General features: G+C 47.7%; 1 protein-coding gene across 4 annotated transcripts in view; it reads right to left on the reverse strand.

The window, feature by feature from the left end:
• Positions 1 to 21,355, reverse strand: part of LOC119458722 (mediator of RNA polymerase II transcription subunit 17) — a 201,956-nt gene that overhangs the window by 59,221 nt on the left and 121,380 nt on the right. For all 4 annotated transcript variants that reach the window (XM_037720581.2, XM_037720580.2, XM_049671394.1 and 1 more), the window contains exon 10: positions 5,843 to 5,980. In XM_037720581.2, coding sequence (XP_037576509.1) covers positions 5,843 to 5,980 — 138 coding nt within the window. The remainder of the gene's footprint in view (positions 1 to 5,842; positions 5,981 to 21,355) is intronic.

Raw genomic sequence — 21,355 nt, forward strand, 5'->3', positions numbered from 1 at the left:
ATCCGTCCATGTTAAGTCATACTTGAAACACACGCCCAGGAAGCGGCAAGAATTTATTGGCAATAGATTGGTATTAGAGATCTGTAGTTGGACATGATGATTCAAGGGCTTGTTTTTCGGGCGGAAAATAATATATTGTGTTTTCTTTATATTTAAGTCAAGTTCGTTGCTATTTAGCCAGATCTGTAGCTGACTCAGCCACTGATTTGCATGTTGTTCAAGTGAGGCTAGATTTGGATCAGAAAAGAAGACATTAGTGTCATCCGTGTAAAGGATAATATCAGGTGTCCGGGGAATGTTAACGAGATCATTGGTATGTAAAATAAATAACAAGGGCCCAAGAATAGATCCTTGTGGCACACCGTACCTAATTATTCCTATATCTGACAGAAATTGATTCATACTAGTGTATTGTTTTCTTCCTGTCAGATAACTGTCTACCAGCTCATGTGCTATTCCTCTGATACCATATTTTCAAAATTTTTTCATCAGACTTTCATGTTTAATAGAATCGAAGGCTTTTCGAAAATAAAAAGAATGCCTAGTGTGTACAGTTTCTGTTCAAAGCTTTCCAAAATACGGTCCTTTATGAATAGCAGTGCTGTCTCTGTTGATTTTCCAGCCTGAAATCCATATTGTTGTTTGCATATTATATTTTGAGCATTTAAAAATTTGTTTAACCTCGTGTATATTATGCGTTCGGGTGTTTTAGAAAAGAGCAGCAAAACAGAAATAGGTCTGTAATTATTCAGATAATTTTTTCCTCCTCCTTTAAATATTAAGGTTACACGTGCAACTTTCATTTTATCAGGGAATACACCGGTTTCTAATATGCGATTAAAATATGTACTAGAGGATCTAAGAGAAATGGAAGTACGGCCTTGATAGGACGCGCACTAATATCGTCATTTCCTGGTGAGCACCCATCCTTCATTGCCTTTACAACACTTACAACTTCTTCCTCCAATGTAGGTATAAGAAACAGTGAATTACTATTAGTGGAAGTAACATATGAATCGACAGGCGTTAACACTTGGGTCATTCGTGAGTAATTTGGCGAGCCTGCATTAGGAAATGTTCGTTAAACTTGTTTGCAAGTGGTACACCTGAAAAATTTTTACCGTCGATGTAAAAATCCGTCGGAATGCGTGCTTTGCCACCTTTTATGATGCTGTTAGCTGTTTGCCACAATAATTTAGGACTGTTCATGAGTGTGGAAAACTTGTTGTCGTAGTAAGCTGATTTTGCTTTAAGATCTGAAGTTAAATTGTTACGGAATTTTTTAAACTCTGTGAAATGAACCGGATCTTTCGTTTTTATGAAACGAGCAAACAGCCAATTTTTCCTGTTTATACGTCTGTATAATACTGGAGTAATCCACTCTTTTCTTATCCTCCTGTGCTTTTTTATAGACACGAGTGGAAAAGCACTGTTATAGTGGTGAAGCACTTTCTCTAAAAAAATGTCATATGCCTTAGACGGGTTACTTTCACTATATATATCATCCCAGACTACGTCAGCCATCAGTGAATGGAACTGCGCAATGTTATTTTCATTGATCATTCGTCGAAGGAATTTAGTTCTATCCATTTTTTTCACCAAGAAAAAGAATGCAAAAGCAGGAAGGTGATCACTTAAGCTCGTCAAAATTGCACCGGATGTTATTTTATTTGAAGGTAAATTGGTAAAGCATAAGTCTATGAGCATTTTGGAGTGTTGACTGATTCGTGTCGGCTGTGTCTACAATATTTTCACACCCATATGATAACATCAACTCGAGCAGGTGCACCTGGCTAGCATTGTTTCTTAATAAATCAATATTCATGTCACCAAATATAAGTCGTGCCATATCGTGCCAGTCGTGCCATATCAGTTGTGCCATATATAAATATAGTCGTGCCATCGGATCTGCAGAGGTGGTGCTGTGACCAACGGACACTAGCGGTGAACCCCAGAGACAATGTCGGCTCGCATGTTGTGGATAACGTGTGGACATTTCCTCGGCGCAGCCACTGTCGCACGTACTAACTTCTGTTCGCGACGTGCGCGTTGATAGATCTTGTGACATGTTTCGCCGGAGTATTTGTAGTGATTTAAGGTTGGGGGGATGTGGGGATGCGCGACTCTCACGCGTCCCCTGATGTTTTCCCCGCATAGCTCGCGTCTCCTGTAATCCAGCTTCTCCACCTGGCTAAGCGCCGGCAGCAGTCATGGTGGTTGCTGCGCATTGCGAGAGATGGCGCGAGTGTCGCGATGCTAACGCCACGAACGGCGGGGTGACTTGGGAGCAAAAGGTGGAAGGCGCTTCCTCTTCGGGTTGGGATCGGTGGGCGATGCAGACGTCCCGCGCGTGTGCCGATCCACGCTTCGCGAGACCGTCTCGCGTGGCTAGGAGCAGGGCACCGGTATGGACGAACACGGATCGTTTGAACACACCACCATTCGCGTGACCGTACACGTAAACGACTACGTGATGGTGTCACAGCATGGGGCGAACATATTCGCTCGCTATCCGATCGTGGTGAGTCTGACTTCCTTGATTTGTCGCGCGCCCATGTGAATGTTCTATGCATAGTAATTCGGCTAGCGTGCATTAGTGTATGAAAGGCGCAATAAATGCCCTTTTGATTGTTTACACTACTGTGTTGTCACTCCTTTGTCCTGAGAGCCCCAGTGAGACCCCACAGCCTTCAGCTCTGCGGCCCGTGGTTCTACATGCCCTTCATGAACATCTGACTGGTGGGCAGCTTGGATTTTCCCATACCCTTGCAAGGCATCAGGAAAAGTATTACTGGCAGTGCCTGGCCACCGATGTCGCCCGTTATGTCAAGACATGCTGAGACTGTCAGCGACGCAAGGCATCGCCAACAAGACTAGCGGGATTCCTACAGCCGGTCGAGCCTCTTTGCCGACCGTTCCAGCAGATCGGAATGGACTTACATAGACCTTTTCCGACGTCAACATCCGGAAATAAGTGGAGCGTTGTGGCGACGGACTACCTTACCTGCTACGCTGAAACAAAAGCCTTGCCAAAAGGTAGTGCAGCCGAAGTGTCGAAATTCATCTAGCACATCCTGCTACGATATGGTGTCCCAGAAGTCCTCACCACCGACAGAGGAATGGCCTTCCCTCCAGAGGTTATGCAAGCCATTCTGCAATACAGCCAGACAAGCCAAAGAAGGACAACTGCCTACCACCCGCACACGAATGGTCTTACGAAGCGGCTGAACAAGACCCTCGCCGACATGTTAGCAATATACGCCTGCATTGAGCAGAAGTGGGATGCCGTCCTTCCATACGTAACCTTCGCTAACAACACGGCAGTGCAAGAAACAACTTGGATCATGCCATGCAAGCTGATTTATGGAAGAAACCCGACAACAACTCTCGACGCCATGCTGCCACACGTCACCGACGAAGAGAATCTCGACCTTCCTGCCGATCTGCAGCGCGCCGAAGAAGCCCAACAGCTCGCCCGCCTGCACATCAAGAACCAGCAGAGGACCGACAGCCAGCATTATAATCTTTGACGACGGTACGCAGAGTACCAGCCCGACGACCGTGTTTGGGTCTGGACCCCGATACGCCGACGAGGACTTAGCGACAAACTTTAACAATGCTATTTCGGACCCTACAAGATCATCCGGCATATTGGCGCACAGGACTATGAGGTCGTGCCAGAAGGCATTTCCCAATCACAGTGGCAAAGCTCACCACCTGATATAGTCCATGCTGGGCACCTTAAGCCCTTCTACCAGCACTAACAAACTCTGGGACTCTGTTTCTTTATTTTCTTTACATGTGTTTTAGTTTCTTGCTCTCGTGTTTGTAGCATCAGGACGATGCTTTTTAAAAGGTGGGCATTGACACGTGTACTTATTTATCCTTTTCTCAGGGACTGCTTTTCACCCGCTAACAACTTTATTATCGCTAAGAGTGGACGCGCCTGCATGATCTGGAATTTACTCGAAGGTTATCGATGATCATATGTTGTCACTGAACCTTGCGTAATCTGATTTTAAGCGCGACGCGAATTGTGTAGTATTTCGTGGAAGGCGCACCAGCAAATACGCTTGAACCTTCAACGAGCCATGTATAAAAGTCGACTCGCTTGACCGGCAGATCAAAATTTCAACCATCGCCGACTTTGCTCACCGCTATCGTTGTGCTTGAGTGTTAGTTCTTTTGCTGGACACAAGTTTGTCCAATAAAGAGAAATTTGTAACTCACAATTTTGACACTGCATCGTTCTTCCCTGCCATTACAACGTGACAATATGCACACAAGGGCCTAGCAGGAATGCCGGTGTTTGTATGTGCAACGGTTGCAGATGATATTGTGCAGGCTCTGCTGCAGAGAGTGCAGTGTGGTGGCATTGTTTTTGCAGCCTAACACACTGCGCGAGACCTGTCACACGTGCACTGCACAAGCACCATGACAGCACGATGAGTGAGTGAGCACGATTGTGAGTTACACCTATGTGCCTCGAGTGTCTGCATATCACAATGAAGAGACAATAAATTCAAAGACACACATCATTACTGCTCACTCTATTAGTGACTCAGAGGTGGTGGCACCATTGCCGCATTAGTACGAATATGCAATCCACGGCAGGCATGTATTAGCGATTTGGACCAATTTTCAGGTAATAGAGTTTTAGCACTCCATATTTATTCATTTAGCATACTTCCAAGGCCCGAAGGCATTACAAGAAGGAGTGGTAAATAAAAAAAACTTGCACAGTAAAAAAATACAGTTATAGCAAGCAAAGAAAACATTACCAAATGGCTTCATGAATGGCAGAGTTGAAGCTGTCGGTGTCAGTGATGGCGGCGATGAAAGCGGGAAGGTGGTTTCAATCTTCGCTAGTCTTCAGAATCTAGTAATTGCTCGTATCTTGGAAGTTATTTGTGGCATGTTAAGGGTTAGCCGAGATGGCTGGTGGCTTCATGCACACGGTCTTCCCGCGTACCTAGTGTTGGACATCGCGTAATCTAATGGCATCTTCGGCTGACAGCACTCATGCCGATTTCAGTGCACTCAAACGTTCGTCTCAGCGTAATGCAGATGGTGGCCACGTTCAGCTCCGAAAATGCCCTAAGTTTCAGCGACGTGTTGAAGCGAGCAGCAGCACAAAGTGCTCCCTCCCCAATTGACAGCACCCTTCAATATGCCGGCAACTGAAAGCAGGCGCTCACGGTCATCGAGTGAAATATGTTTATCTGTGTGTGTGTGACACCATGCTTGTTTACATGTAGGCAAATGTTTACGGGAATTTACGTGGCCTATAATACTATGAACCTCATTTTGTGTGATTGTCTAACACCTTGCTATAGCTAACAATGCCTTGCGTTTCAGGCGAAACTTCTTTTATGATTTTTTAGGTCACAAAATAATTTGAGTCTCACTTTCAGAAACTGTTGCGGAGAACATTGTTCATGTGGATGGCAGCTAATAAGCAATAATTCGTGGCCCCAGAGCTTTCATGATTTGCCCAAGCACTTCATGGATTTATGAGGAAACCACTCATTCTACGCGGTTTTATATCATTCATCAAAATACCACATCAAAGGCCTTTGCCACCACTACAAAGTAGACCTTCCTAAGTAGTACTTCACAAAATTTAAGCAGTGATGTGTTTGTTTCTAAATGTAACCAAATCAGTCTTGGAGCTTCTGCAATGAAACCCCACTGTGTTGACCGAAATTGTACATTGAATTGCTATGTTTGCAGTTAAGCATGGCCATTGGGCACCCTTTATTTCTATTTTATTTTGCTTCACACAATGTTAAAGCTGCTTTATGTTAGTCCTGCTTTGCCATAAGTCCAGCGACCGACTCACCGACACATGGTCTCATATCCCTGCGAAAGGACGTTGATTTTGACGGAGTTGTGCGTGGGGCTGGAAAGGCAGGCCCAATGAGCCACGACCAAGGGGTCCTTCACCTCGGACGCAAACTGGTCAATCACGTACATGGTCCTACAATGATAACACACACACTTTTGTAAGCAAGATTGCCTTTGGCAAAACCTTTCTGCTTTTCAAAGCACAAGTATGGCATAATTGCTAGACACATTTTGTGATGACATAAAATTAAGCCAGACAAAAAAAAAGCTGTCTTCCTGTCATCAAAGTCTGTGACCTCTTCAGAAGAACTTGAATTTGGCCTAGTTGGTGTTTACTGCATTTCATGTTGACCGCTAATAAAATACGAAGACAGAGAAAGAAAAAAAGTCACAGGACTGCCCGGCACACGCAGCACAGTCACAGCGTAAGCTGGTGGAGCGGCTCAAAAGTAGCTCCAATTTGGGCACCATGCACAACAGGGTCTTTGCGGCAGTCTGTTCACCTCGTTTTGACAAGAACGATCTGAGCGTCGACGGCGAGCTGCGGCTTGCTTGTAATGCTCTCTGCACAGCAGTCTGCTGAGCCCGATCAAGCCTTACAACTGCAACTTACATGTCGGGCACGCTGCGTTTGCAGGCATCTTAACTAGGTGGCGCCACCATGCTGGCGGAGGTTGGGGATTGCGTTTTCTTTTTTTTTTGATTGCGCGCCTCGTGTGAATGGCATCTCGCCGTCTACGCCTGCGCACAATGCGATTGCAGGCGCCTTAACTAGATGGCTATACTGGTGGAGGCTCGGATCGTCTGCGCCTGCTTTAAAGGGAACTTTTCCGATGCCCGATAGCATGCGCTTGCGTGGCTCAGTGGTAGAGTATCTGGCTCCCACGCAGCGGGCGTGGGTTCGATCCCGGCTGGAACCGGGTACTTTTTTTGCATTTCCAGCGATAGCGGTTACATTCGCCGGATATCGCGAACCGAAACAGCTATTGGAATGAGCTCATAACAGCTTACGCTATAAAACACAAAATGACGACACAGGCAGTAACTTTCAACTGAAGATTACCGCCCGTGTCATCGTTTTGTGTTTTTCTTTCTCTGTCTTTGTCTTTGACAGGGGTGGAAGCACGCTCCAACATTCTGGAGCAGGGCTGGGAGCAGCAAATTGATTGTTTTGGAGCAGCTTTCGAGCAGCAAATATGCTGTTTTGGAGCAGCACCGGAGCAACAAACTTGTAGTTTTGTAGCAGACAAAGTGAGTTTTGGAGTGGGTCACCCTCCTAAGAACATTTAAATCAGCAAACTTTTGCTTTCAACAAATACGAATGCTAATACAGAAAACTGTTTGTGCCAAGGTGAAATTTCGGTGGAACAATATATGCTCTTCTTGCAAAGCAACTTAAAAAAGATATCTGATCAATCTGCAACAGTAGGCACCTGTAACAACAGTAAAAGTCCTAGTAACAATCAAGACGAAAGCACGACACAACAGCAATAAAAATCTATCTATGTATGAGCATAAGAGGCTTGAAATACATAGCAAAAACCAGCACTTCCAAATGAGCATAAAGGAACAAGTACAAAGCAGCTCTAAAAGTAGCGCAAGTAAATCACATGGGATGTAAAGCTAGTTTGTACCTTATCAACAAATAAGCGGGAAAAAAAAAGAACACTGCCACACAACACTAATCCACAGTGCTTTGTCTGTCACACTTTATATATCCGCTATGTGTCAGTCTAAAGAACAGTCTTACTTAAAATGTATTCGCTAAACAAGACAAATATGCCTCTGAGTGAAATATAAGGCATCTGATTAACAACAGAAATACTGCAAGTAGAAAATTGTACTTTCACGTACAAGGCACTACAAGCACCCAATAAAATAAAATGCAAAAATATGATATGGGCAAGCACAGCTGGCTACCGAGTCCCACGATCATTGTGGCACAAAACTGCACCCACATTTAAAACATCACAGCTCACAGCACAACATCACAAAAAAAAAAAAAAAAAACGGTATGCAATAGAGTCTATGTTCGATTTTTCGGACTCCCTAGAGCCCGTAAAATCGTCCGAAAAATCGGGCAGTCCCAAACATTGAATGTGTGCCTTTTACTGCTGCTAAGGGCTCAAATCGCCACAGGCACGTCGGAAAAAGTTCCGAAGGCCTGCCAATACACTTATGAGGCTATATCAGTGCTCGTACTGCGACAGGAGACAGCGGGTGCAAGTGTGTGTAATTAAGGAATGCATACTGTGTCCCGTGACAATTGCTCCTTCCCACTCTTGTTAAGCTTCACCGCAACACTTCGTGTATGCTTCACTGCGTAACACTGCTCTATCGAGACGAAGCAGAGTTTTGTGTATCGGCATTATACAACGCGCCGTGCTTTTTGAGCTTAAGCCAATCGTGAGAATTACAAAGGCGGAGTGGATGCCATTGCCGACAGCGGCGAATTATTTCAATGAAGAACACGGCACCGAGCGGCGAGAAGCTTGGCAGCTAATGTCGAAGCAGCTAGGCCTACGTTGCCGCGGTGGTGGCTACGGTTGCCAGCAGATCTGTGTGCGAGAGCGCCGGTTCGAGGCGGCGAGATAATCAAAATGGCGGTGGCTTTGATTGAAGTCATAGAGTTAATCAGGGTTCGTACAGGTTTCTAAGGCAAAAATTCAAGGATATTCCAGGACTTTCCAAGACCTGTCACAGGTTTTTCAAGGTCTCAAAGCGGCATCCAAAAACATTTCCAAAAATGACTAGTGTTATTGCACTTACAATACATAAATGTATATCACAATTATAATAAAAATGTCTAGGCCTTGATAACTTCTCAATATCACAACACAAAATGAACACTTACAACAGCGGCTGAGATTTCTCCACTATAGGCCTGGGTAAAGTTCACCAAAAATATTCGAAACATTCAGCATAGGGCTAATGCACTAAAATAAAAAGAAATAAATGTATATCCCCATGATGTTAATAATGTCTAGCCTTGATCACTTTGCAAATTCACAACAATACCAAAAAAAAAAAGTTCACAAAACACAATTAATGCTCCCAACAGCTACACTGACTTCTCCAGTATTAACTGGGCAAGTTTACCGAACATTTCCAAACCATTCAGTGTAGTCTTCCTACACATCCATTATATTATAAGAAATAGATGTATATGGCAATTTTGTAAAACATGCCTTGTCTTGATCATTTCTCAAGTCTGCAATATTAAAAGTTGACACAACGAACACTCACAGCAGCTGCTCAGGCTTCTGCAGCATTAGCTGGGTTGGTTCATCAAACATTTCCAAAACATTCAGCATACCACATTTTCCGGTGTATAAGACGCGGTTTTCTTAATTTTTCGTCGGTGCTTCTTATAGAACGGTGCGACCTATGTAGATTTTTTTTTTGCGGAAAAACTGCCGTCAAAATCGCATCCGATGTTATGGCCACACGAAGTGCGCTGCTTGACTTATTTGCTACAAGTTCTATGCGCGCTATCGAGGTGCCGGGTTCTCGTGATCAAGTTCCTGAGCGCCGTGAGAGAAGGATGGTGCAGCAACGCAAGTGGCGGTAGGCCGACCGCAAAGTCGCTGCATCTGCAGATCGCTGTCAAGATACGGCGCGTGCCACTGTGCAAACTACGCAGTTGCTCCGAGAGTACAGGCAGCCCCCTCCCCCCCTCCCTCCTGGGCTGCCTTCCCGCTTTCCTCCCTTGTGCGCGATTTGGCTCACCGTCGCACATTTTCACTCGCACATCCAGCATACGGCGCACAAGGACGATGTTATCGCCCTTGGAACGGAACATCGCGGCAACCACGACGGCAGAAATGAGCCTGGAGTGGAAATATATGGCATCCATGCATACGCTTGCGCGTGACCCACGTTCACGGAGCGACACGTCACTATAAGTTTTTTAAATCACTTACCGAAAGAACAGGTGGGTCTTATACACCCGTGCGACTTATAAACGTTTTGTTATTGTTTTTTTCGGAAAAACTGCCATTCTGAGGGGGGTGCGTCTAATACAAAGGTGCGACTTATAGAACAGAAAATACGGTAATGTTATTGCACTTATATTATCATAAATATTATAACAAACCTCCACCCAAAGGCGCTGAGCATCAGTGGCAAAGTTGTTCCACTATAGCTCTCTTTAGCTTCACTAGCTTCACTTCGCGCGCACGAATGAAAGTGAGACAAGGCGGACCGACGGACGAGGAGTGAAACGAACGATAGGGTGAGGAAAGCAGCGTAAACACTGCCAACCGAGCCAGCACCGAAGTGCAGCACGGGTCTCTCGCTCTGTTCGAGGTTTGACGTGGTGAACCCTTTTATTTTTTCCACGCAGTTCTGCAAAATGGAACCATGCGTGCTCGCGCCGGCGTATTGTTTCTGAAATGGGGAGTTCGACGCCGATCTACCACACAAAGGGGGTCGCATTGTCCACATCGGAGTGCATTGCTCACGAAATTCAAGGATTTTCAAGGAACGAAAAAAATTCCAGGGCTTTCAAGGGCCTTGAAAACGCAGTTTTCAATTTCAAGGGTTTTCAAGGACCTGTACGCACCCTGGAACTTAATATGACTAACTCTGGAGAGCTCCCCATAGCGCCCATGCATTGAAACCGGGAACCGCAAGGGTGCTGCCATGTTCCTATGCAGGCGCGCAAGTGCATACGACGAGATGCGATTCAGACAAGGCGCGCAATCAACACGATCCCTAGCCTCCGTCAGTATGGTAGTTCCATCTAGTTAAGGCGCCTGCAAATGCAGCCTTTTAGACGCCATAAATTTCACATCACAATTTTCTAAATAGCCATCCGATATTTCTGAAAAATATTCGGAATGAACTTTAAACGTTCTCCGTGCCTACGTGCTACATACAAGTGCTTGCAATTTTGAATACTTTTTTAAATATTGACACGTATACATGTTTATCTTTCACCGGTGGCCGCTTTCCACCGGCTAACAAATGTTAAATGTTATCGCTCGGCGCAGGACGCGCCTGTATCGGAACTTTCTAGAACGTTATCGATGCTTCTTTTCGTTGCCTGTTTTCACCGACGCGTAAGTTATCTGATTGTGTGACCGACGCGAATTGTTTAGAACTTTCTGGAAGACACGCGGGCATCAGGGATTAATCTGGAACCTTCGATGACTCAGGTATAAAAGCCGACGCGTCTCGCCGCTGATCAGATTTCGACGACCGCCGACTGTGTTCGCCGCTTTCGTTGTGCTTCGAGTGTAGCTTGCTTTTGTACAAGGGCACAGGTTCGCCCAATAAAGAATTAGTCTCGTCATACACAGTTTTACGACTGTTTACTTCAGCGTCACTACTACGTGACATCTGGTGGAGGTGCTAGTGCGTTCATGCAGCGAACGCCCCCGTAAAGCCGCGATCCAAGCCCGAAACCGGAGGATAACGCCAACGTCGCCAAGGACCAGCGAGCTAGCCGTAGGCAGCAAGGACTTCTGCAGGAGTACGGACTTCTTCCCGAGAAGACCACAGCTACCAAGAGGACAAAAGTCACGACCTCGGCAGCATCTACCATGACAGCCCCTGCGCCAACATCTGCAATCGTGATGCAACAACCCAGGGAGCTGCCGACTTTCCGCGGATCGCCATGTGAGGACCCCGAAAGCTGGCTGGAGGCATACGACCGGGTCGCTACGTTCAACAAGTGGGACTGCGACGACAAGCTGCGACGTGTTTACTTCTCGCTTGAAGACGGCGCCAGAACCTGGTTCGAGAATAGGGAGCGTGCACTAACAACCTGGGACCTGTTCCGAGCCGCATTCCTGGACACCTTCACGAGCGCCGTCCGTAACGAAAGAGCTGCAGCCTTGTTGGAAAACCGTGTACAGCTCCCGAATGAGAGCATCGGTATGTACACTGAAGAAATGACTCGATTATTCCGGCACACCGACCCCGCTATGCCAGAAGACAAGAAAGTTCGCTTGCTCATGCGGGGAGTTAAGCAGGAGCTATTCGCCGGACTGGTGCGGAATCCACCAACGACAGTCCAAGACTTTCTCTCGGAGGCTACGACGATCGAGAAAGCACTGGACATGTGCAACCGGCAATACAATCGCCGTTCGACGCCACAGTACGCCGAAGTCCAAGGACTCTCCCACGACCTACGAGACACCATCAGGGCGATAGTACGCGAAGAGCTGCAGAAGTTGCTACCGTCGTCGCAGCCTCAAGTTGCTTCCATCGCCGATATCGTGTGGGAGGAAATCCAGCAATCGTTAGGGCTTCCCGAATCGCCGCAACCCGAGCCGGAAGCGCTGACCTACGCCGCCGTCGCCCGTTGTCAAGGCCCCCCTCCGCGCTCGAGCCAGGGCCCCGTAACGCTGCAGTTCCGTCGTGCACCGCCGCCGCCGCCAGCACGCCCGCCCGTCGCCCAGCGCAGTTACTAAAGGAAGACGGACATTTGGCGCGCCCCCGACCACCGCCCGCTCTGCTATCACTGCGGGGAAGCCGGCCATGTCTACCGCCGATGCCCATACCGCAAGATGGGCCTACAAGGGTTCGCCGTCAACGCGCCGCGTCCAGTGCGGGGTGAACGACCGTATACATGTATACAATTGACACGTATACATGTTTATCTTTCACCAATGGCCGCTTTCCACCGGCTAACAAATGTTAAATGTTATCGCTCGGCGCAGGACGCGCCTGTATCGGAAGTTTCTAGAACGTTATCGATGCTTCTTTTCGTTGCCTGTTTTCACCGACGCTTATGTTATCTGATTGTGTGACCGACGCGAATTGTCTAGAACTTTCTGGAAGACACGCGGGCATCAGGGATTAATCTGGAACCTTCCATGACTCAGGTATAAAAGCCGACGCGTCTCGCCGCTGATCAGATTTCGACGACTGCCGACTGTGTTCGCCGCTTTCGTTGTGCTTCGAGTGTAGCTTGCTTTTGTGGGCACAGGTTCGCCCAATAAAGAATTAGTTTCGTCATACACAGTTTTACGACTGTTTACTTCAGCGTCACTACTACGTGACATCTGGGTGGAAAGCGGCCACCGGTGAAAGATAAACATGTATACGTGTCAATATTCTTTGTTTTTGCAGTTTAGGCTGATGCAATAACAATTTCTATTTCCGAAAAAGATTGGATGTTGCCGCACTGAGCATCCACAGAGGCTTGGAAAGCTTGCCAACAGCAAGAGGAGCTGAACGGCGGGACCATTTTAGCTGTATGTATGTCGGGAGATGGTCACTTCCGTGTGTTTCTATGTGTCATATGTAAGAGGCCGCCTGCGGCGCGAAAAAGAAGAAGAGCACGTGAAGCACGGTGTTCGGAACGGCACGAACTCTCGAGGCGCGTGAGCCGAGGCGTGAGCGCGCGAGGCGCACGAACCGAGGCATAGTCGAGGGATGAACGGCGCTGTCGGTGGATTATCGACGTGGCTCCGGGCCAGAAAGGTCGCATCGCCAGCTCCGCTCTGGCGACAGGAGACTTGGGGGTCTGGCTGAGTCCGTGACGTTGGCCGTCCAAGGTGTGGCCGTCGACCTCGGCAAGTTCGAGCGAGGCTCCTGGACTGGCTGCAGCCTATCACGGCAGGACCGGGCACCCCAGAGAGGATCCCCCTTCTGCAGCAGACCGGCACGTTCGATTCTCCGCGGAACGCCACGTCGGCACTCATGAAGAAGTTGCGACACATCCCGACGCTAGGCCTATTCAGGTGGGCCTGAGCAACGCCGAGCGCCGTCACTGAAGACTTACTGACGAGCTCATCACCGACGAAGTACCGGCGAGCTTCCCACCGATAAAGAGACGACACACCGACGGCAAGGCAAAGGCAGCTATAGCATCAACGAGAACACCAACTGCTGGAGAAAATGGGCCAACGAGCTTCAGACTCGGACAAACGTGCAACGACGAGCGCAGCAAGGTGACTCTTATTCGTAGCGTCTCAGAGATAGGTCAGGGTTGCCTACTTTGAAGAATTAGCCGCCACGGACGAGCGTAGGCGCAAAGTAGAACTTGTTTTGTATATTAGGCTTTAGTTTGTATCTTTATTAGTATTTTTTCCCGCAGTGTGCTTGGGTGTGCTTGATTTTTAGCTTTAGTTTTGATGTTGCGTGTTATTAAAAAATCTGTTTGCTGTGTCGCCATCCGTCTTCCTTCTCCATCTCTTCTAACACCCGCACCCCCCCGAGATCGGTGCCAAAAAACATCACACTATGTTCACACACCAACACGTAGTAGACAAAAGGCATCTCGAGACGAAAGAAATGTCCAGACAGCTAGGGTAGCATGCGCCACAAAGAAAAGTGGGGGACCCATCGTTGATTGACCCGAGGCCTTGATTCAGCACGAAATCAGCCATGTCCCTACCGTGGGCGTTCATCGTTGCAGAGCCCCACATAGGATGGTGGGCAATAAAGTCCCCTTCTAATCTGTGCGGTCCTGGGCAAGCTTGGAGCACGGACAAGAGATGAGAACAGTCTATGCGGCTTCTGGGGGGGATGTAACCACCGATGACAGAGATTAAATGCCACTCATGTTATAAAGTCGGATGCATATATTCATTAGAGGTGTGAACAGCCACATCATGTCTCAGATAGGCTAAATTGTGACGCACACAAATGATCACTTCGCTTGCACTTTGGTCGTCACAAGACCACATTGTCACGTATCTGGATACTCGAAAAGAAGACACCATGTTCGGCTCGCATATAACAATAACTGAAAATTTATGTTTCCGGTTTGTTGTATGCGAGTTGTTTTTTCCCACCAGAAAAAAAAAAAAAAAACCCTCTCATATAACTCACCCAAAAACCCACCTGCAGCCAGTTGTTTTTTCATCCATTTTCCTTTTCATTAATTTATCATTTTCTTATTTCAATTTGTGAGTACAAGTAATTTTCCCTATGTTGTCCTTGGTGTCACTGTTTGGGGGCTTCTGATGATATGATTAATAAATATCGGGCCCCTCGGTTCCTTTTCTTCTCGTTCATTACATAACAAGGGCTCGAATCCGGCAACATTGATGCCTTCGGGTAGCATATGGGGGTTGATTGACCAGTTGCATTGACCCAAAAAGATTACGTACTCATGACACCTGCGGCAGAAAGGGTGTTCCACATCCACCGCCTAGGTTTGTGAGTAGTGGCGCTGGCTAACACTCCCAGGATTAATTCTAGTTGTAAGACAGAAATACCCCAGAAAGTGGATGGGAAAACGGCTTCGCGGTAGCTGAATGGTGAGAACATTGCACTTGTAATGCGAAGACGTGGGTTCGTTCCCCACCTGTGGCCAGTTGTTTTTTCATCCATTTTCATTTTCATTAATTTATCATTTTTTAAATTTAATTAGTAAGTACAGGTAAATTCCCCTATGTTGTCCTTGGTGTCACTGTTTGTTGGCTTCTTATGGTATCTTTTGTCTATATTTTTTACGCGCAGTGCTACACGTTCTTAATAGAAATCTCATTATCGCGTTGGAAAACATTCAAACTTTAAAAGCGCGTGGTATAGGGAACACAGTTTTCTACACGTTAACCCTTTTACTGGTCCTCGGTGTGGAAGGATTTTCATGCCTAATGTAAAACTTTAAGTGAAAATGAAACGAATGACAGATGGTTTGGTTGCGCCAACCATGGAATATTGTGCGAAAACAGAATTTTTTTTGACCAAATTAGCAATTTTCATGCACCAAGTTGAGCATTGCTAGGCTGTTGTTTGACCGGTTGCTAATTAAATGCTTTCCAGTCGTGATGTCGTTGTTAAACTGTTGTTTTTTGCACACATGATATGCATAGCCATGCACACTGGGTTGCATAATGCATACAGGATTACTCGGTGGACACAGGAGGATTGCAGACTTGCACACAGACCGTATTGTGGTCCGTATAGAAAATGGCCATGGCTTTGATTTCTCTGACGAGATTAGCATCTTGGAAGACGAGATCTGTGCAACTCTTTCACTGCCTTGTAACTGTAGCATTGTCTCTGTGTTGAAACTTGATGTGCTTAACGCTTTTGAGAACCACGTACAACGTAATGCCCCCTACGCACGTGGGTGTCATTGATCACAAGGCGTAAGGGAGGAGTGACTAAGTGGTGTGGCACACGTACACATTTTATAGTGAGCGTGGTAGATTTGCATGACGTCACACGAAGTTACGCGCGCCAGTGTTGTCCGAGGGGAGTGGAGGCAGAGCTGGCTGTTCCACGGGCGTAGAAGAAGATGTGCCTGCGAAACGCGCACCTCACTGCGCGCTTTGCGCAAACACGTGGGGCTGTATGAAGAGGCTTCAAACAGGCAGAGGCGAAATACAGGTTGGTAGGCTAGTAGTGCTTTCGCACTAAAATACTACGGGACCCGTTTTGCGACCGTTTGGTCCTGTTTTGTGACTGTCAACGGTAATGCATTAGCATTGAATCAATATAACAACACAAGGTATTGTCATTGTCCAAACGAGTTATGTATGAGGCGTGTACTGCAGCGGGACCCCTCTCTTGCGCTTCCCTGAGAACACTCGGCACCATCTAGCACCGCTGCTGTGAAGCCTGCACATGGCCTCTGAAATGCATGGCATGCTGGTGCGTGCGAACGCTGAGAAACGCGTCATGCAGCAACCGGGCTTCTTTCTCGCGCTTCTTTCTGGACACACTGCGTCATCTAGTGGTACCACCGCAAAGTGTGCGCATGGCCTCCGAGATGAGAAGCTGATGTGTGCTAACACTGAGAATTGTTCCCTCACTTGTCGCACACTCAGTGGCCATACTCGGTGACCCAAGTTGGCAAGACCTTTATTCAAGAGCGGCTCATACCAGTGCATTCCTGGCACAGTTTGGTAAAGCGTTGACATGAAAGGCGTTTATTGAAAAGCAGCACATGCCCAGTGCATTTGTGGCGGAGCCTGCAAATGCGTCGGGTTGCTGTCCTTGAGGACCTCTTGGGATGTGGGCTCCATTCCTCTCAGCATTTGAGAAATTTAAGGCATCTTTTTAATCACTGTAGGGTGACACTGGCACATACCTAGTTACCCAAGTTAGCATCAAATACGTTCATTGGAGAGTGGCACACACCTACATACCCAGTAACCCAATTTGGCATCAGAGAGGTTCAGTAAAAACCAGCACAGATCAAGTGGCACATACCCAGTGCTCCAAGTCGGCGTCAAAGACTTTCTTTGAATGATACCTACCCAGGCGTGAAAGAGCTTCGTTCAAGAGAGGCATGTATATACGCATTGGCACATCCTCAGTGACCCAAGTTGATCCAATGGTTGGTTTTGAAAACTGTTACCCGAGTACGGCAGCCCGATGTGCTAACCATTCGACCACGGACTACTCAGTGACCCAGGTAGGCGGGAAAACGGTTAGATACTGTAGCGCCCTCCTTTGGGTGGCACGTGGAACGCGGATAACGCGTACCTGCATGAGAATAAAATAAAGATGGCGCCTGGCCGTGGCATGTGAAGCCACAGCTGGCCGTTCTATTCTGGCGGCGATTTGGGTCAGCCGTCTCCTTCCTTCGCTCCCGAGGCATAAGCCTACAAGTGGTGACCTAGGACGAACACAATGGCCGATCCTCCTGCAGCCCCCCCTGAACGGGACTCACGTCCGCAGGACGTCTCATCGGTGCAACTACGCCTTCCACTCTTCTGGACCCAGAACCTGCAAGTTTGGTTTCACCAGATCGAGGCACAAATCTGCCTCTACTGCATCACCTCGGAAACGACGCGCTACTATGACGTTGCCTCAGTCCTTCCTCCTGATGTTGCCAGCGAGCTCTCAGACGTCCTCTCCACCCCCAAGGGCACTACACCATATCAGCACCTCAAGACCAAGGTGCTGGAGAGATTCGTGCTGTCAGAACGCACCTGCCTCCAGTAGCTCCTTACCGGAAGGGTCTTGGCAACCGACGCCCCTCCCAACTGCTGTGCCGGATGTGACAGCTTCATGGGGAACGTAACATCCACACCCACTCGGCGCTGCTTCGCGAGCTTTTCCTCCAATGGCTTTCCCCACCCATCCGCCTCGTCATTGCGGTGGTCGGCGACGTCGCCCTCGCCCGCCTGGCAGAACTCGCCGATTAGGTTCATAAGGCGACCTCCCCATCCGTCACCGCTGTCTCACCGTCAAGAGACCCGGCGCTTTTGCGCCTTGAGGCTCACATTGACGAGTTCGCCACCTCAGTCGCCACACTCTGGAGTCCCGTCCAGGAGACCCGTTCGCCTTGTCTCGGTCATCGCGCTCTTTCACGCACACGTGAAGCTCAGAGTCCCAGCCCTCCACCTCTCTGCTAGTATCACTGGCGTTTCCGACACCAAGCCACGAAGTGCGCACCTCTCTGTTCGTGGCCGGAAAACACCCGCTGGCATCGCTGACGGTGGCGTGTGGTCTCGCTTTTCGTCCCAGCCGCTTTTTTTATGGTAACCGACAAGTTCTCCGGCGCCCGGTTCCTTATAGACATGAGCGCAGAAATCAGTGTGGTTCTCCCGACTCTAAGGTTGATCGTTCCAGGGCAGTCACTTCATGCTGATAACGCCTCGTCTATAGCGACGTATGGACTCTGATCTCTCACCCTCGACTTCGGCCTTCGCCATACTTTTCGGTGGGTCTTCGTCATCACAGACGTGGTTCACCTGATCATCAGTTTGAACTTACTCTCATAATTCGACTTAGATGTCAGCATGCAGTGGCGCAGCCTCACACACGGTTTGACTCGTCTCTCCATCTCTGGAGTCCTGTCCGACCTTGCACCCATGGGCATCCGCACGCTGATACCTTCCTCTCCGTTCAAAAAAACTTGGCAAATTTTCCAGAGTTAACAAAGCCATGCAAGCTCACTCAGCTGCCTAAACATACAGTGACACACCAAATCATCACCCGTGGCCCACTAGCAGCCACTCGACCACGCCGCTTGTTTGGGGACCATCTAGCTATCACCAAACGGGAGTTTGACCACATGCTGCAGCTCGGCATTATAGGCTCGTCGTCCAGCGCGTGGGCTTCTCCGCTGCATCTAGTGCCCAAGCGTGATCCCCGTGACCGGCGTCCGTCTGGAGACTATCGAGCGTTCAACGCCAAGACTGTCCACAACAGCTATTCACTGCCTCACATCCAAGATTTTATATCGCGTCTCGACGGCTGCACCTTTTTTAGCAAAGTGAACCTGGTTAAGGCGTACCACCAAATTCCCATCGAGCCCGCTGGCATAGTGCTCCCGCTGACGGGTTTTTCTTACATGGAAGGAGCTGTAGAATTTTCTGAATTATTGGATAGTCATCAAAAAAACAAACTTCAATTAGAAAAATATTTAAAATTTTGTGGAATTTGAGAGCCGGCAGCCAAAGATACAGTTCCATGCTGTGTTGACAATGTCGTCACATCAGCAGCGAAGCTTTTGCGTCCACTTCGCTGCCACGGCTCATAGTGTTGCCCGCAATGGGACGATGCTATCACGGAAGAGAGCATGCAAAGGGGAGTGAACGCTTTGTCTGCCTGTCGCTTCAACACGTCTCCGAAACTAGAGATTACGTGACCTCTATCACTAAATGTGCGAGAAGACAGCGCACATGAAGCCATGGCCATCTGGGCTTTTCACCCACTGCAGACTAAGGGAGCATATGCGCTCAGCTGGGCTGACAGTCATGCGTAGCTACGCCCAGGCTAGAAGAGGTGTAGGTGGCTCACCTGCCGCCCACACCTGGCACGCGCCCATTCTCGTTAATGCGCACTTGCCCCCTCAGCCTTCTCTTGCGCCCACAGCATACGGCGTGATAGGACTTAGACTTTATACAGAACATGACGGCGAGAGTGTATTGTTGCTATGCTGCTCCGCTTCGACGGCCTGCTATCTGTCGCATGGAACACGATTTCAGAGGTGTGTTTGCAAGCAGCTGCGTGTAATTGAACCATGTGACCATCTGCGCCAGCTGCAGTTTTCATTTAGTATTGCCTTGGTATTCCATTGCTGCAGCAGTGAAATTTCACAATATTGAAATCGTGTATAAACACACTTTGTTATACTGAGATTCGTTATTCTGAGGTTTAACTGTATATCAAAACCCTAACGCATGCGTATGTCAAATGACAGCTTATCCACACGTGGACAAAGGTAAGATTATGAAACTCAAATTTATCTGCTATTGCACATTACATGCCTCAGGAAATCTACCTCCATGTAAAACACCTTGTATGTATAAACGCCTCGACAGTTGGCTAAATACACTGACATGGCACAGTGGCGAAAAATACATTCCACAAATGCACATTTTGATGCGTTTTTTTTCATCTGCCCATTTGCTGTTTTGTTTTCGGGATGGTAACAACAAAACCTACAATATCCAGTAAATCAAAGTATATTTTAGCCAGATGCAATCGGTGTTAGTAGATGCAGCAAGTGCTAGATAGCCGCAACATTGCCCAACAAAGATGTTCCATTTAGTATTAGCGGCGAGAAGTTGAACTGGCGCCCTCTCCCGAGTGACGTCACGGCCAAGATGCTGCTCGCTCCGGCGCGCTCGTTCGCTTCGTGCATGCTCGGTGTATGGGGCGCTCTTACGTATTCGGCGGCTCGACGCCGAGAGCGGCAGGACGACCGGCCCAAGGAACAGACGACCTACGCAGTGCCAGGAAGACAATCACGTTTATTCTTTCAGCGACGCGCTTTTTGTGCGCTACGTAGCCAATCGGGGTGTGGCAAAAATAAAAAGAAAAGATATTGCAGCAATCTTATCTGCAGCCAACGTAGAGTGCGACCAGCACAGCGAATGTTACAGCGCGCTAACTGTACTTCCTGAATGATGTTTTGGCTGCTTTCAGCTGTCACGCCTAAAGTACAGTCTCTTTTTCAAAACTGCATGAATTGTAAAAATTTGCTGCTTCGATATCGAAGCTATATAGAGTTGCAGGGCTTACTGCTTTTGCAACTCAGAGGTGCGCCGTGTCTGGTCATAAATATTCTGTAAAGAGAAGGTATGAAATTTCAGTATGGAAAATATTAATAGTGCGATGCTTCGCTCCAAGCTTAATATTCCTTTAGTACTTAGTTATGACAGACATTTCATTTTACACGGAACAGCAATATTGGTTTTTGGTGTCAACTTTATATATAAATCAGTATGTTAGAGTAGGATACTGCTTATTGCTCTGTTGAGTTGTTCTACTCAAAGCCACAAATTTTCACAATTCATGCAGTTTTGCATGTGTTAAGAAAAAAATGTGCTACTACTTTCACCTTTCTCCGAAACAGCCACCCAGAAAAAGCGTTCTACATCGCTGTTAACACGACTGCGCTTCATGTCTGTTAGGCAATCACATGAAAGAAAAGGTTCGTGGTTAAGATCCAAGAGCCAAGCCATTACTTGCCATGCAATGTTTTAATGTGGCCTCAAGCAGGCTTTGTCGACAATGGGGTAGACACCTCCCGCAGTGGAAGCAACAACAATCATTATGAGGTTATGACGAGGCGCGCATTGTTCGCGAAACCCTTCTGCTCCTACAACTTCGAATGGAAATCATGAAGAAGTAATTTACA

Source organism: Dermacentor silvarum, chromosome 7 (genome assembly GCF_013339745.2).
Source record: "Dermacentor silvarum isolate Dsil-2018 chromosome 7, BIME_Dsil_1.4, whole genome shotgun sequence".
Taxonomy (NCBI): domain Eukaryota; kingdom Metazoa; phylum Arthropoda; class Arachnida; order Ixodida; family Ixodidae; genus Dermacentor; species Dermacentor silvarum.